Source organism: Cotesia glomerata, linkage group LG1, assembly GCF_020080835.1.
Source record: "Cotesia glomerata isolate CgM1 linkage group LG1, MPM_Cglom_v2.3, whole genome shotgun sequence".
Lineage (NCBI taxonomy): Eukaryota > Metazoa > Arthropoda > Insecta > Hymenoptera > Braconidae > Cotesia > Cotesia glomerata.
The window spans coordinates 11,353,604-11,366,748 of NC_058158.1; the positions used below are offsets into that span (position 1 = coordinate 11,353,604).

The following is a 13,145-nucleotide window of genomic DNA, read 5'->3' on the forward strand; positions in this document are numbered from 1 at the left end:
TAAAAAAAAAAAAAAAACTTTTTATTAATTATGTATAAATATTTTTTCAGTTAATATAAATTAAACTAGTATAAATTACTTTGGATTATTATGGTCAAAGATTTGTTTTAATAATTCAATACATCTCAAGTTATCTTTAATTATCATTGACTTTATTATTCACGTTTACATTTATAATTGTTTAAAAAAAATATACTTAAGATAATATCAACAGCGTTAAAACTAAAATGCACATTGATAAAAAAATCAACTTGATTAAAGAGAAAAAATCTTGAACCAAGAAATTTATTTAAAAAAAAAAATTCAATTCTTCAAAATAATCTTTTTAGTTAAAGATTTTTTTTCTCGAATAAAATTAATTTTTTTATCAGTGCAATCTTTTGGCTTCAAGCCTATTACTGCAATATTTTTTATACACCAACATGCGTCACTAACTGCATTCACCAATCTATGCAAAAAATAAATTTAATACACACAGCCTCAATTATTTACCGTTTAAGCGTTTGATTCAATCCGTTGAATTTAAGTTTGAAATTATATTTTATCTCGTATCATACTCTGAATAAATATTTTTCTACAATAACGCCATAATTTTAAACTATTTCATCTAGTCACACTTGATAAAAGAACAATGCACTATTGATAAATAACTAAGAGAGAAAAATATATTGTTTTAAAGAGAAAACTTATATACGATCCTCTGTATATTAAAAATAAGGATACTTCCTGGTAGTGATTATTATACATTATTAATTATACTCTTTTTCATTTTTTTTTATATCTATTCTGTACAATATAACAAATTAATATCAGTTATTTTTACATAAAATTAATATAACTTAATGTTAAATTAATTCACCCTTTTGTTTATTTTTTGAAGAATACCGTAGCTGTGACGAGGAGGATGAAGACGTTGAAGTAATAGGAGATGTCGTTGTATTAGTCGATAAGTTTTCAGCATTTTTATTAGCAGCGCTCGTATTATTAATGCTGTTGAATTTTTCAGACGAAGGTTGAAATTTCTTCTTTAGTACGTATACCACACACTCGTACGTGGCCATCATAATGGCCGTATTCGGAATTTGACGAACTAATTGAGTAGTCAATCCACGATAAAGTCCTCGAATGCTCTCTTCAGTGTATACTACATTCAGCGTTTGCCAAAAACCTCTATACTTAGTACCCTCTTCCCTAAGCCGTGTTCTTATAACTTCTATAGTTAAAAAAAAAAAAAAAAAAAGAAATTTGTAAATTATTCTGAACAGTAAAAAATTTATTTTTTTGTTATTAAAAACTAATTTACCATGTGGATAAGCTATACATGATGCAACGGTTTTGGAAAAAGCGCCAGCTGCCATAAACTCTATAAAATCACGGGAAGTTTTCGATGATGCATTTTCTTCTTTAGAATTGTTATTTTTAATTGAATCTCGTACACGACGTTTTATTAACCAACTCTTAACAGCTTCATAAATTACAAAGTGAATTACGGTTTCACTTATTCCTACATAAGAAGCGACAATACCTTTGTAAAATCCAAGATAACCCTGTAAAAAAAAAATTTATTTAAAATATGTCTCAGTATTATTAAAATATTCAGATTTATTTAAAATTTACCGATTGCCTGTATATTTTTCTAATACAATCGATAGCCGTTGAACGATTTTCTGTATTGTGACTATGATCTAGCTGAAGTCGAGTTTTGACGAACCAAATTGGATTAGTTGCCGTGCACGCTACGAATCCTTTTAAACAATTAAAATTTACACAAAAATTAATTTAACAAAAAATGCATAATTGTATAGTACAACGTGAGAACGATGACCACCACCACGACAATACATGTAAAATAATAAAATACTGACCAGCACAAGCTGCTGAAAAAACATGGACCATTGCACTGTCAGGAGCAGTCGGTAAATTTGAGTTAAAAAAACTCTTACTTTGGGAGTATGTACAAAAATATATAGCACGTGACGGTGCGACGCCCACTAGGTTTGGTCCAAGTCCTTTGAATAGTGCGCCAACTCCCTCGTACTTAACAATATATCGCAAACAATGTATAAGACCTGGTGAAGGCTGCGAGGGTGGTGAAGGAAGATGATTATGGTGGAGATGATGGTGGTGATGACGGTAGGGTTTTGATGGTGATGGTGTTTCATGATTTTTATGGCCATTAATGATAGCTAAGTGAGGTGAAGACACTGTTAGTGTCGTCGCAGTACCAGTGGCCGTAGGAACTCTTATAAAATGTTTATACAATTCTCCAGAAAAATTCGATGGGAAAGTTGTGATAGCATACCTGTATAAATAATAAACAGAGACTATTAGTAAATAAATAGATTTATTATTTATATTTTATATAAGTAGAAAGTAGATTTTAATATTACCTAGAATACCTGCTGCCACTTGTAGTACTTAATCTTTTTATTTTTTGCTGTGGAGGTGATCCAAGGGCAATATTGTTGGACCATGAACGATGATGGCGGTGATAGTGCTGCTGTTGTTGTGATTTTTTGTGAGGGTGATTGTGATGAAGATGATGGTAATGATAGTACTGTTGATGGTGTTGGTGGTACGGCGTGAATCTTGATGAGTTTTCTGAAATCTTAGACGATGTTACAGAGGAGGACAAGGAAGAGAGTTTTGATGAAGATGCCGAAGCCGGTGGAGATGGTGGCAATAAATAAAAACCTGAAGTTGATGACTGCAATCTTGTTTTTACAACTTCCAGTGGACATGTTACAATAGCTCCCACTGTACCAGCAGTTCTAGAAAAATTTAATTATTTTATTCACATTTTCCCGCAAAAGCAGACATGTTTGTCACATACTTATAATATAAGACGGTAATGCGCAAACTCCAAGCATGATAATACACGATATAAGATCATGCAAATAAATAAATAACCAAAACACACAAACTATACTACTCAATTAATTACGTGATGCGAGTTGATTTTATAATTTAAATAAATGATATTAGAAATTATTTAAATGATAATAAAAAATAAATATTATTAAACCTACCCGCCAGCAACTAGATGAATTACGGTATCTCTTTGCGACATTGTCTTAGTTGTGTACTTGAGCGCACATTTAAGATTTATCCATATACGTATACTTAGATTTTTTATACGTATGTAAATATATATCTATATTTATTGTTATTAGATAATATGTTTATAACAATTGTACGCCGCAACTATTTAACTTGATAAACTATTATTGTTATTATTATTATTATTATAAATTTATTTGAGATGCGGTTTGATAAATATATTTATGTAACATTTGAAAAATGATAACATTTTACGCTGCACTTTAATAACACTCACTTATACATAAATATATATTATACGGAATGTTAAACTGCCGCAATAATAAAAAATACATTAAGTATGCGTGTGGTTGTTGAAATAAATAAAAATTAGAGTGCAACACACCGCAAACTTAAACTGCGTATTCACACACTTGTCCTGTGTTTTCAATCTTTATGTATGTGTGTGTACAAATAATTACACTTTCAATTGACATATGTGTGTGAAGTATTTTTGGCATCAATATATAAGTACATAAGTTACATACATATATAAATAAAAGGCGGCAGCGGCACAATGACGACCAACAACAAGATTCACGTATTATCGGCACATACAGTGCAAGCGCGAAAAAATAAAAAATTACTCGCAAATACAAAATATTATTGTTGTTATTATTATTATCATCATCATCGCTCTGCCGGATTTCGTTTATAATAGTGTCGTCGATACGTTCTAGAGCTCTACTTATTGCGTATAATAAGCAATCTTGTATTGCATATATACCACATATGTATAAGCACACCAATATGAGTTTTTTTCTTACTACTTTATTTAAGTAACACAGAAATGACAACTCTCTTACCGAGCATAATTGAACTAATTATTTATTAATATATTCACAGTTATATAAATAATAAAAAATAAAGATATAAATACATGACTTTTAAATGAATCTGATAAACAATATAAATAATAAAACAACAAACAAACGTCTGCTATTATTAGAACTTGAAGCAAAAATAAATTAATGCAATGTTGATAATAATACTTAATGCGTAAATTAAATTGCATTCATTTGTTAGATTGGTCGTTGCCACTCTATTAAACAATTAACACCAAGTTGCCTTTTAATAATGCTTTTATCATTAATTTAATTATGGCATTTTGTTAGACATTAATTATTGTTTATTTTTATTATTTATCAGTACTTTTTTCAGCTTATTTATAACAGAATGAATACACACACGCACCGGCTATTGTGTTATTAATTCGACTCACCAATCAGCTGATGTAATAGGTATATACCATTCTCATGCATATACTCATTCAGAAGTAATACTGGACTCAAAACCCGGTACCTAAGATCTATAATTAAGTAAAACTGATTTATTAAAAAATATACAGTCGTTTTACTTTTAATTTATAAAATAATTTGAGTAAATGATTGATATCTTTTTCTTCGCAGATGACTATATTTATCCACGTACATACTTTAAATACACAAACTACTTCCCAAAAACTAGAGTAATAAAACTATTTTATTGTACTTATACATAATTTATTTTATTAGATTGAAAATTAAAATAATGACAAAGACTGAAGTGTTAATTTTTCGAGAAAATTTTTTAAACTGTTTTTAAAATAATTACGATTAGTTTTTTTTTTTCTTATAATTTATGCTTTATATTATAATTTAAGATTATCATGTTATTAGAATTAACCAATTTTTTTCCAGCTTTACACGCATTAATTGATTTTGAGAATTCAGCGCAATATATACAGTGAACACAAAATGGATATGTTACGCTGCTAATAACATTAATTTTATGTTTATAAATGATAAATACAAATTTTTTCTTTATATATAAATAGATAGAAAAGTATTAAAATTATTTGTCTATGTGGAATGATAAAAAAAAAATAAGACAAAAAAAACGTTAAATACACTTTACATCTGTGTGCAGTGAAAATTTATCCAATAGTTTACTTTGAAATTTTTAATCAACAAAACACAAATTAAAACTGTACTGTTTACAGATAATTTTTAAGTTACCATAAATAATTATGTTGTTAAGCGTGTGTACTTAAACTTTAATTCCTTATCCTCTGTATTTAATTTCTTGTGTAATAATATTAAAAATATGGTAAAAATGAATCATATTTGTTTTTTAAAGTTGCGCCCTAGAAACAAAAAAAGTAAATATTTAGTGAACATAATTTTTGTAGATGAATTGATTTATAGTAAAAGAAGAAACTTACTCTTGTGGGGCCATTGCTCTGGCTTGTGCTCTGACACGTTTTTCGTATTCCAAACGGTTTTGACTGAAATTAATAAGACAAAGTTTTTTAAAAAACGGTCTCTGATATTGCAGTTTTATAAGTACCTTTTAAATAAATAAAAATAAAAAAAAAAACGCTCTGACATTTAGATTATTTATAAATCAATTTTTTAGCAAGGCGCTTTTTTTTTTTTTTTTTAATTTCTATTTGATAATTTTAGTAAATATTAATTACCAATAAATTGTGTAAGCTTCTGCTTGGGCTGGATCTTTAACGTTGGGCTCATTCAGTAAGTCCTGAATACCTAGAAGAATTTGCTTAATGGTAATTGCAGGTCGCCAATCTTTTTCCTCATCCAATAGCGAAAGACACACAGTTCCTGAGGGATAAACGTTTGGGTGGAAGAGTGGAGGCTCAAATTTGCATTTTGGCGGACTTGAAGGATAGTCATCTTTGAAAATCATTCTCAATTTGTAAAGGCCACCTTCCCAGGGAGTCTAAGTTAAAATAAATAAATTAATTAGTTTTATATTTGGATACAACCGAGGTGATTAAAATATGAATTACTTCTATATTTATTTACAAGTCTTATAGATTTTTATGAAATTGAAAAAACCAACTACTTGTACTGATGTTTAATTTTAAGTACAAGCAATGCTGGTTAGACTAAACTATTTACAACTTTTTAGAAAAAAAATGAATTATGTAAAAAATACAATTATCGTATTTAGTTTGTAAAACTTATTTCGAGGTAGAACAAACAAAAAGTATTCGATTGGACCTGAAGTTTAAAATTTTTTTTTCTCAGGTCTAATTGTCTGCTTTTATTCATTCTATTACAGGGTAAGTTTTACAAGCAGAATACGACGCTAATTAATATTTAAAACACAAAGATACTGTCCCAAGCGTCTCAAAAAAAAAATGTTGACTTATTGGTCAATTTTATTTATCAAGTCAAAAATTAATATAAAAATTTTATTTTTTCCCCTCCGGGCGTAAAGCGTCAACTTTAGCCCCGCTGCGCGAAACGAAGTTGCCGCTTTCCGCCTTCGTCGGGGAAAAAAATAGTATACACTTCTCGGGAAGTAAATAAGAAAGCCTCAGATCACATGTTTGTTGACCTCGGCTTCGCCTCGGCCAGCAATTATCTGTGATCTGAGACATTTCTTACTTTATTTCCCTAGGGGTGTAATATACTATTTTGTGCCGCTTGGGATCGGGAATAATCCAGTATAGTAATAAAGTTTGAAGTAATAAATCAACAATTTATATTTACCGATTTTTTTCCAGGAATAGCGCATTCCCAACTCATCAAATTAAGTGAACCATCAGCATTTTTGGTTGGCCTTGCTACGAAGCCCTGCAAAGTGAAAAAATAACATCAATTAAACAAGTGTCCAAATCTGTTGATGAGAATAATATAAAATAAAAAAAACAATATAACAAATGCATCGATGATTAACTTACAAATGGATGGTCTTTTCTCCAAGCCTTTCGCTCTTCTGCAAGTCGTGCACTAGCAATTCCTGACATTGTATCCTTGATCTACAGCGCTGATCTAAAAACGAATAAAAAAAAATTGTTATTATTTATATACAGACTTCGGATTGACTATTACAACACATTTTCGATGTTTGAAAATTAAATATCAAATGATAATTTTAAAGAAAGGAAAAAATTTTAACCTCAATTCCGGATCTTACTCTACACACAAACAAACAGTATAACTATGTGAGAGAACTATGCGGCAGTTGCCGTTTAATAAACACAATATTAGATATTGATAAATAGTGTTTTTACACACAATAAAATGACTACCCTAAAATTGATTATTAGTTACGTTAATAGCAGATATTTACTTTGTTTCAGTGGTTACGATTCACTAAATAGTTGATCTAACAATGCTGAGATTTTTAAGAAACGCGCAAATGAAGCATTAAAGGAAGTTAGGCATTAATTTACGCCATGCAGCTGACAATCATCCTATATCTATTGTCAAGTCCAAACTTGTGTTTTATCTTGCGATGATAGGTGGCACTATGTCGTGAATTCTTACTTGAATTAGTAGGATCTTTTGATTCACTTATTACTACAAAAATGGATAATATTCATAATATTTATGTAAAGAAATATTTTTAATGGATAATCTAAAAACTTTATTTTTTACAAACAAATAAAGATAATTTTTAATTCTTAGATTGATGAGCGTTATTGCTAATTGATCAAATTATTGAAATGGACCAACTAAATGATTTCGGGTGTAATTTCTCCGCCATCTTGGATAAAAATGCTTACACAAGATGGAGGAAAAAATGGACGATATATCTTCTTTCCTATCGACGGCATTTAAAATATCATAATGAAATCAGGAGACGTCTAAAATCTTTTTGATTTTTTTTTCAAAAGTTAAATTAAGATTAAAAAAAAATTGCGCTGATATTTTCTCAAATATTCTACACGTGGAATTTTCGTTTTCACTTTTTTTTGTTTAATAAGAAAACCCTTATTGAAAAAAAAAGATTTAAAACGATTCAACCCATGCAAAATGTATATCTATATATTTGTCAAGTTGAATTTTTTTTCAATCGCTTTGAGCCATTTCGAATTTTTTCAAATTTCTTTTTCTAATCAGGGAAATCCTAAAAATTTTCAGATGTCTGTTAATTTAATTTTTATATTTAAAAAAGGTTAAAAACTTACAGTCGATTGTATTTTTTACACAAATTATAAATGTTAACGGACAAGGAATTATAGACGCAATAGCAAAAAACAATATAAAATATACTGCTTAGTCCAGTAGTAGTATTTGAGACAATCTACGTCCTTTTTACCAAATAATTTGTCAAGCTGGATGCGTTAGTGTCCGTACGTTAATAATTTTTAATTTTTTCGGTCATCTGAAATCAGTGCAATATTAATTAACAATTTGTTTATTTAAATATATTTGAAAGTAATTGGATAAGTTTCATAAAATAAAAATTACGTGATAATAATAATAAAAACAAATAGAAAATTTATCTATGTAATCTTTTTACGTAATATTAAATCAATTATTGCCTAATGAACTCAATGACTCAGAAATGACAAAAATTAATGAATTGCTTTTGAACACAACCAAATAAATTATTCGAACGTACTCTCGAAAAGGGAGGGTGCGGTAATTGACGCATGCGTATCTCCAGGAGAAGTTTACTGGTAGAGAGTGCGGCAAGTATATTTGTCTCTGTCTATTGCACCGAATATAGGATGTGTAAGTATAGTTGCATCTGTCTATCTGTACCTACAGAAAGAGAGACTTTATTCAGTATTTAGTCTATAATATATACGTATCGTTGAGACTGTACTTGGTAATTTTATCGCTCTGTGGTGCTCTTATCCTGTGTGCCCTTGATACTCATTTAATTTATTTAATAATATTTATTCAATTGTGTTTTATTTTACTGCGATTATAGTTAGGTTAATACCACTATATTTTTACAGACACACCGATAATCGGTTTTATATTTCAAACTGTTCAATACATCAGATAAATATATATAAATACATGTATATATAGATATATACATACATGTGTATATATTTTATTAATAATATTAATATATTGTTGAGAGAAGGAAATATATTTTCATATAAAGAAGAAAAAAAAATACTATTATATCCCCTGGCCAATAGTGATGATTAATATTGATGATGACAATACAGTAAAGTATTTTTTATAAATCAAACAATTATTCTTACTTCCGAAAGTGTCACAGTGAGTGATAAAAAAAAATCAACGGTTGATTTAATTCTATGTATGTGGAGAGTGTGTGGGTGCGTTTGTGTTAACTATACGTGATGATGTCAGTAACACATTACATGTAAAATTTTCGAGGAACATTAAGCATGTTTGATAATAATTTTCATGATTATTATCAATAATATATTTATGCGCAAAAGCATATTTTAAAGCGTATAATTTATCAGAGAATATATAGTATATGTATATTCTTCGTTTTTTGACTATTTATTGAGGAATGAAAAAAAAGTAGAAATAATTATTAAATTTATCATCGGGCACCAATGAGCTTAGTCATAATAACACTGGAATCTATTTGGTGTGGAGATTTTTTTGTATCCAAAAAAGTGTAATGCCTGGGAGTCGCTCTAGTACCGCTGCTGATCCAGATCATAAATCACCGCGAGAAAGTGGTGAAGATTCTGAAGATGAGAGTGAAATTTTGGAAGAAAGTCCCTGCGGGCGGTGGCTGAAACGTAGAGAAGAGGTAAATTATACTTATACATTACCATTTTATTTATCACCTTTTTTTTTTTATCTTGATTTTATTTGTACTGCATAAATTTTGTACTTTTTTTTTATTATTTTGGTCTATGAAATTATTTTATTTGTCGTCCTTGTATTGAAAAAGTCTAAATTTTTGTGATATTCATAGAAAACAAACAAAAAAAAAAAAAAGAAATTTAAATACATACATTTAATAATAGCCATATATGTTAATTTATAACGTGTGTTTGTGTGTGCGTGTGTGCGAGTATAGGTTTACGTAGGTTCCAAATCAGCTGCAGCCGGTGCTGAAGGTACGAATTTTGTTGGACAAGGTATGTCAAGAGGATTCGAGAGAAAATTTTCTGAGTTAGAGGTAATTCATTATCATTTAACAGACAATTAACTGACTGTCAATAGCTATAGATTTTATAATTTTAATTTTAATTTTAATACCAATAGTAAACAATAATTACCTATCATGTTCAATTAAATTAAATCAGTTCCAGTAGTATCGTGCAAGTAAAAAAAAATTTTTCTGCGTGTGCAGGTGGGACAGCGTGATGTTCCGGGAATTGACTGTGCTTATTTGGCAATGGATACCGAGGAAGGTGTTGAAGTTGTTTGGAATGAAGTCCAGTTTTCAGAACGCAAAGATTTTAAAGCACAAGAAGAAAAAATTCAACTAGTCTTTGAAAATTTAATACAGCTAGAGCATCCGAGTATTGTCAAATTTCATAGGTATTGGACTGATACTCACAATGATAAGCCACGGGTATGCTTCAATCGTTTATTTTTATAACTTGTTGGTGCCGTAGCCATAAACTTTTCTTCATCCTTCCGGTTTACTTTTACAGGTCATATTCATCACTGAATACATGTCATCTGGGTCGTTGAAACAATTTCTCAAACGCACAAAACGTAATGTGAAAAAACTACCGTTACAAGCATGGAAACGATGGTGTACACAAATTTTATCAGCATTAAGGTAAATAAATATATATTTTTGAAATTTTAAAGAAGAAAAATCAATGATAATAATTTTACTTTTTTCTATCCAGCTATTTACATTCTTGTTCGCCACCGATTGTTCATGGAAATCTTACTTGTGATACTATATTTATTCAGCACAATGGTCTAGTAAAAATTGGCTCAGGTATTCATTGTGATAAAAAAATAAATTTATATTTCAATAATTAATTAAATATCCTGTAATTAATATTTTTTATTTCAGTTGCTCCAGACGCAATTCATCACGATGGACGAACTTGTAGAACAAATGTAAAAAATATGCACTTTGTCGCACCAGAATATGGCAGTAAGCAAATAGCTCAATAAATATTTAAACTAACCTTAGTTGAGAATAATTAAGTTTTTTTTTTTTTTTCTATTTAATAATTTGTTACTTTAATATAGATTTACTGACACCGGCAATTGACATTTATGCTTTCGGAGTTTGTGCTCTCGAAATGGCTGCGTTGGAGATTCACGGTAACGGAGACAGTGGCAGTCCTGTTACCGATGAAAATATACAAAAGACAATCGAATCACTGGATGACCCTCTACAAAAAGATTTTATTAGAAAATGTCTTCAATCAGAGCCGCTTAGTAGACCAAGCGCCAGAGAATTATTATTTCATCCAATATTATTCGAAGTTCCCTCGCTCAAGTTGCTTGCTGCTCATGCTCTAGTGTCGTCTGCCAGTGAGTCAACTAATAATTAATACTTTATGCAAAAGTTTTTCTGATAATCAATACAGAAATTTATATTTTATATTTCTATGAATACTTTTCTACTTTTTTTATTTTATTTTTAGCAAATATATCTGAAACAATAACAGACCAGGTCCTGCAAAGATTATACGGACCAGATACGGTCGTAGCTGAAATAAGATATCAAAATCAATTAACACCCTCCGTTGCCATATCATCTAAGTCATCCTCATCATCATCTTCGTCTTCGTCATCATCACAACCTCCTCTCCAGCAAATTCGACTAAGTGACATTTCTGTCACTGAAAAATTAGAAAAATTCGTCGAAGATGTTAAGTGAGTTACTAATTATGATGTTGATGATAATTTTATAAATTTCGTAAATTTTATTCATAGATACGGAATTTATCCGTTGACTACATACATGGCTAGACTACCTCCACCTTCAGCCGTTCGACCACGAGCAATATCGCCTGAGATAACTGAATCGGTTAAGTCTGTTACACCTGAGCCGCTCACTCCAGAAGCTCGTAGAATTGTTCATATGATGTGTAATGTCAAGCCTAGCGGCGGTGGTTGTGATAATTTAGAATTAAATGTAATTATCCTGGCATAATTAAGATTATTATACTGCAAACATATAGAATTATTGCTAATTTTTTTGTATTTATGTACAGATGACAATATTATTGAGAATGGATGATAAAATGAATCGTCAGTTGACATGTCCTGTTACTGAAACAGACACACCGCTTATACTAGCACAAGATCTTGTTGATAATGCATTTATTAATGAGGTAATACATATTATTTATATTTTAAATAAAATAATATTGATTTTTATACAATATATATGTATATTTGCAGAGTGATCGGGATGCATTGGCTCGTTTGATGGAAGAAACCATAAGAAGTTTTTATAACAAACAAAAAATGAGACCAGCAATGGTGTCTTTAACTAATTTGCCTACATCGTTATTGCTACCCGAATCAGAACTACCCCGCATACAAGATTTGGAAACTTTGAACCACAATGCCTCCTTGACATCACCACCATCATCAGTATCCTTAAATACAACAGTATTGAACAATGACGTTAACAAAATGTTACCAAATGATTCTACTAACTCTGCAGTAACAACAGCTACGATGAATTCAGAAGCGATATCATCCGCTTCATCATCTTCGTCATCGTCTTCATCTTCATCGATGATACCCTCCAATAGTTGCAGTAATGCTGAGGCTACTTCAGATTTGGGGGTCAATGCTAATAATAATGAATCAAACAGCTCCAGTTAACCAAAATAGTTACACGCATACACACAATATTCTGTGCCACGAGCACAAATATATAGACTGTATTTTTTATATATACATATAAGATGTAACGTGACCTTTTTTTCTTCCTCCCTTTGTATATACACATAATGAAACATATACATACATACTTTATATGTTTAAAAAATTTTGAATAATTATTTAAAAATTACATATTAATTGAAATTAACGTATCAGTGTGTATGTATATATTACAATGGTATATTATTTATTAATTTAGAGAAGAAAAAAAAAAGTATGTACATTAAAAATTAATTTTTTTAACTTCTACAGCTATATTTTTTTGCCGCGAAAGAACGAATTTGAGTCATAAAATGCAACAATTTCGAATAATAATAATAATAATAATAATAATAATAATATAACGCTACTATTTATAGAAAAAATATAACTCAGTCTTGGGAATGACGTATACTGTGAGTGTATATTAAAATTTGTACATATTTTATGTATTTGTTCGATTAAACCAACTCTACTAAATAATTTAATTCAAAAGTTTATCATTTA

The 13,145-nt window shown here is 29.5% G+C and overlaps 3 protein-coding genes across 10 annotated transcripts; 1 reads left to right on the forward strand and 2 right to left on the reverse strand.

The window, feature by feature from the left end:
- Positions 1 to 130: 130 nt before the first annotated feature.
- Positions 131 to 3,227, reverse strand: LOC123269281 (solute carrier family 25 member 36-A). Its single transcript, XM_044734886.1, has 6 exons — positions 3,030 to 3,227; positions 2,391 to 2,771; positions 1,866 to 2,302; positions 1,618 to 1,745; positions 1,304 to 1,547; positions 131 to 1,213 (listed from the first exon to the last, which is right to left on the reverse strand). The coding sequence occupies exons 1-6, from the start codon at positions 3,068 to 3,070 to the stop codon at positions 846 to 848; spliced, it is 1,599 nt and encodes a 532-aa protein (XP_044590821.1). The 5' UTR covers positions 3,071 to 3,227; the 3' UTR covers positions 131 to 845.
- Positions 3,228 to 4,976: 1,749 nt separating this feature from the next.
- LOC123269301 (SUMO-conjugating enzyme UBC9) lies at positions 4,977 to 8,399 on the reverse strand. 7 transcript variants are annotated; one of them, XM_044734941.1, is made up of 6 exons: positions 8,381 to 8,399; positions 6,791 to 6,881; positions 6,600 to 6,683; positions 5,558 to 5,820; positions 5,303 to 5,365; positions 4,977 to 5,224 (listed from the first exon to the last, which is right to left on the reverse strand). In XM_044734941.1, the coding sequence occupies exons 2-6, from the start codon at positions 6,854 to 6,856 to the stop codon at positions 5,212 to 5,214; spliced, it is 489 nt and encodes a 162-aa protein (XP_044590876.1). In that variant the 5' UTR covers positions 6,857 to 6,881; positions 8,381 to 8,399; the 3' UTR covers positions 4,977 to 5,211. The 7 variants fall into 7 exon arrangements, with proteins under 7 accessions (XP_044590876.1, XP_044590870.1, XP_044590856.1 ...); XM_044734935.1 differs by lacking the exon at positions 8,381 to 8,399 and adding an exon at positions 8,155 to 8,173; XM_044734921.1 differs by lacking the exon at positions 8,381 to 8,399 and adding an exon at positions 8,024 to 8,116.
- Positions 8,400 to 8,578: 179 nt separating this feature from the next.
- Positions 8,579 to 13,126, forward strand: LOC123269267 (nuclear receptor-binding protein homolog). Of its 2 annotated transcripts, XM_044734867.1 has the most exons (11): positions 8,579 to 9,588; positions 9,862 to 9,963; positions 10,138 to 10,362; positions 10,445 to 10,575; positions 10,649 to 10,743; positions 10,822 to 10,905; positions 11,004 to 11,291; positions 11,405 to 11,636; positions 11,697 to 11,898; positions 11,978 to 12,097; positions 12,168 to 13,126. In XM_044734867.1, exons 1-11 carry the CDS (start codon positions 9,454 to 9,456, stop codon positions 12,597 to 12,599), a joined length of 2,046 nt encoding a protein of 681 aa, XP_044590802.1. In that variant the 5' UTR covers positions 8,579 to 9,453; the 3' UTR covers positions 12,600 to 13,126. The 2 variants fall into 2 exon arrangements, with proteins under 2 accessions (XP_044590802.1, XP_044590809.1); XM_044734874.1 differs by lacking the exon at positions 9,862 to 9,963 and having other exon boundaries at positions 8,580 to 9,588.
- The last annotated feature ends 19 nt before the right edge of the window (positions 13,127 to 13,145 follow it).

Excerpts from the sequence above, each read along its gene's own strand:
- LOC123269267 (XM_044734867.1), top strand. The coding sequence starts at position 9,454 with ATGCCTGGGAGTCGCTCTAGTACCGCTGCTGATCCAGATCATAAATCA. Across the intron at positions 11,637-11,696 it reads AAATTCGTCGAAGATGTTAA|ATACGGAATTTATCCGTTGA; the intron begins GTGAGTTACTAA and ends TTTTATTCATAG. Across the intron at positions 12,098-12,167 it reads ATAATGCATTTATTAATGAG|AGTGATCGGGATGCATTGGC; the intron begins GTAATACATATT and ends GTATATTTGCAG.
- LOC123269281 (XM_044734886.1), bottom strand. The coding sequence starts at position 3,070 with ATGTCGCAAAGAGATACCGTAATTCATCTAGTTGCTGGCGG. Across the intron at positions 2,303-2,390 it reads AGTGGCAGCAGGTATTCTAG|GTATGCTATCACAACTTTCC; the intron begins GTAATATTAAAA and ends TTATTTATACAG. Across the intron at positions 1,746-1,865 it reads TTTTTCAGCAGCTTGTGCTG|GATTCGTAGCGTGCACGGCA; the intron begins GTCAGTATTTTA and ends ATTGTTTAAAAG.
- LOC123269301 (XM_044734941.1), bottom strand. The coding sequence starts at position 6,856 with ATGTCAGGAATTGCTAGTGCACGACTTGCAGAAGAGCGAAAGGCTTGG. Across the intron at positions 6,684-6,790 it reads GGAGAAAAGACCATCCATTT|GGCTTCGTAGCAAGGCCAAC; the intron begins GTAAGTTAATCA and ends TTCACTTTGCAG. Across the intron at positions 5,821-6,599 it reads CTATTCCTGGAAAAAAATCG|ACTCCCTGGGAAGGTGGCCT; the intron begins GTAAATATAAAT and ends ATTTTAACTTAG.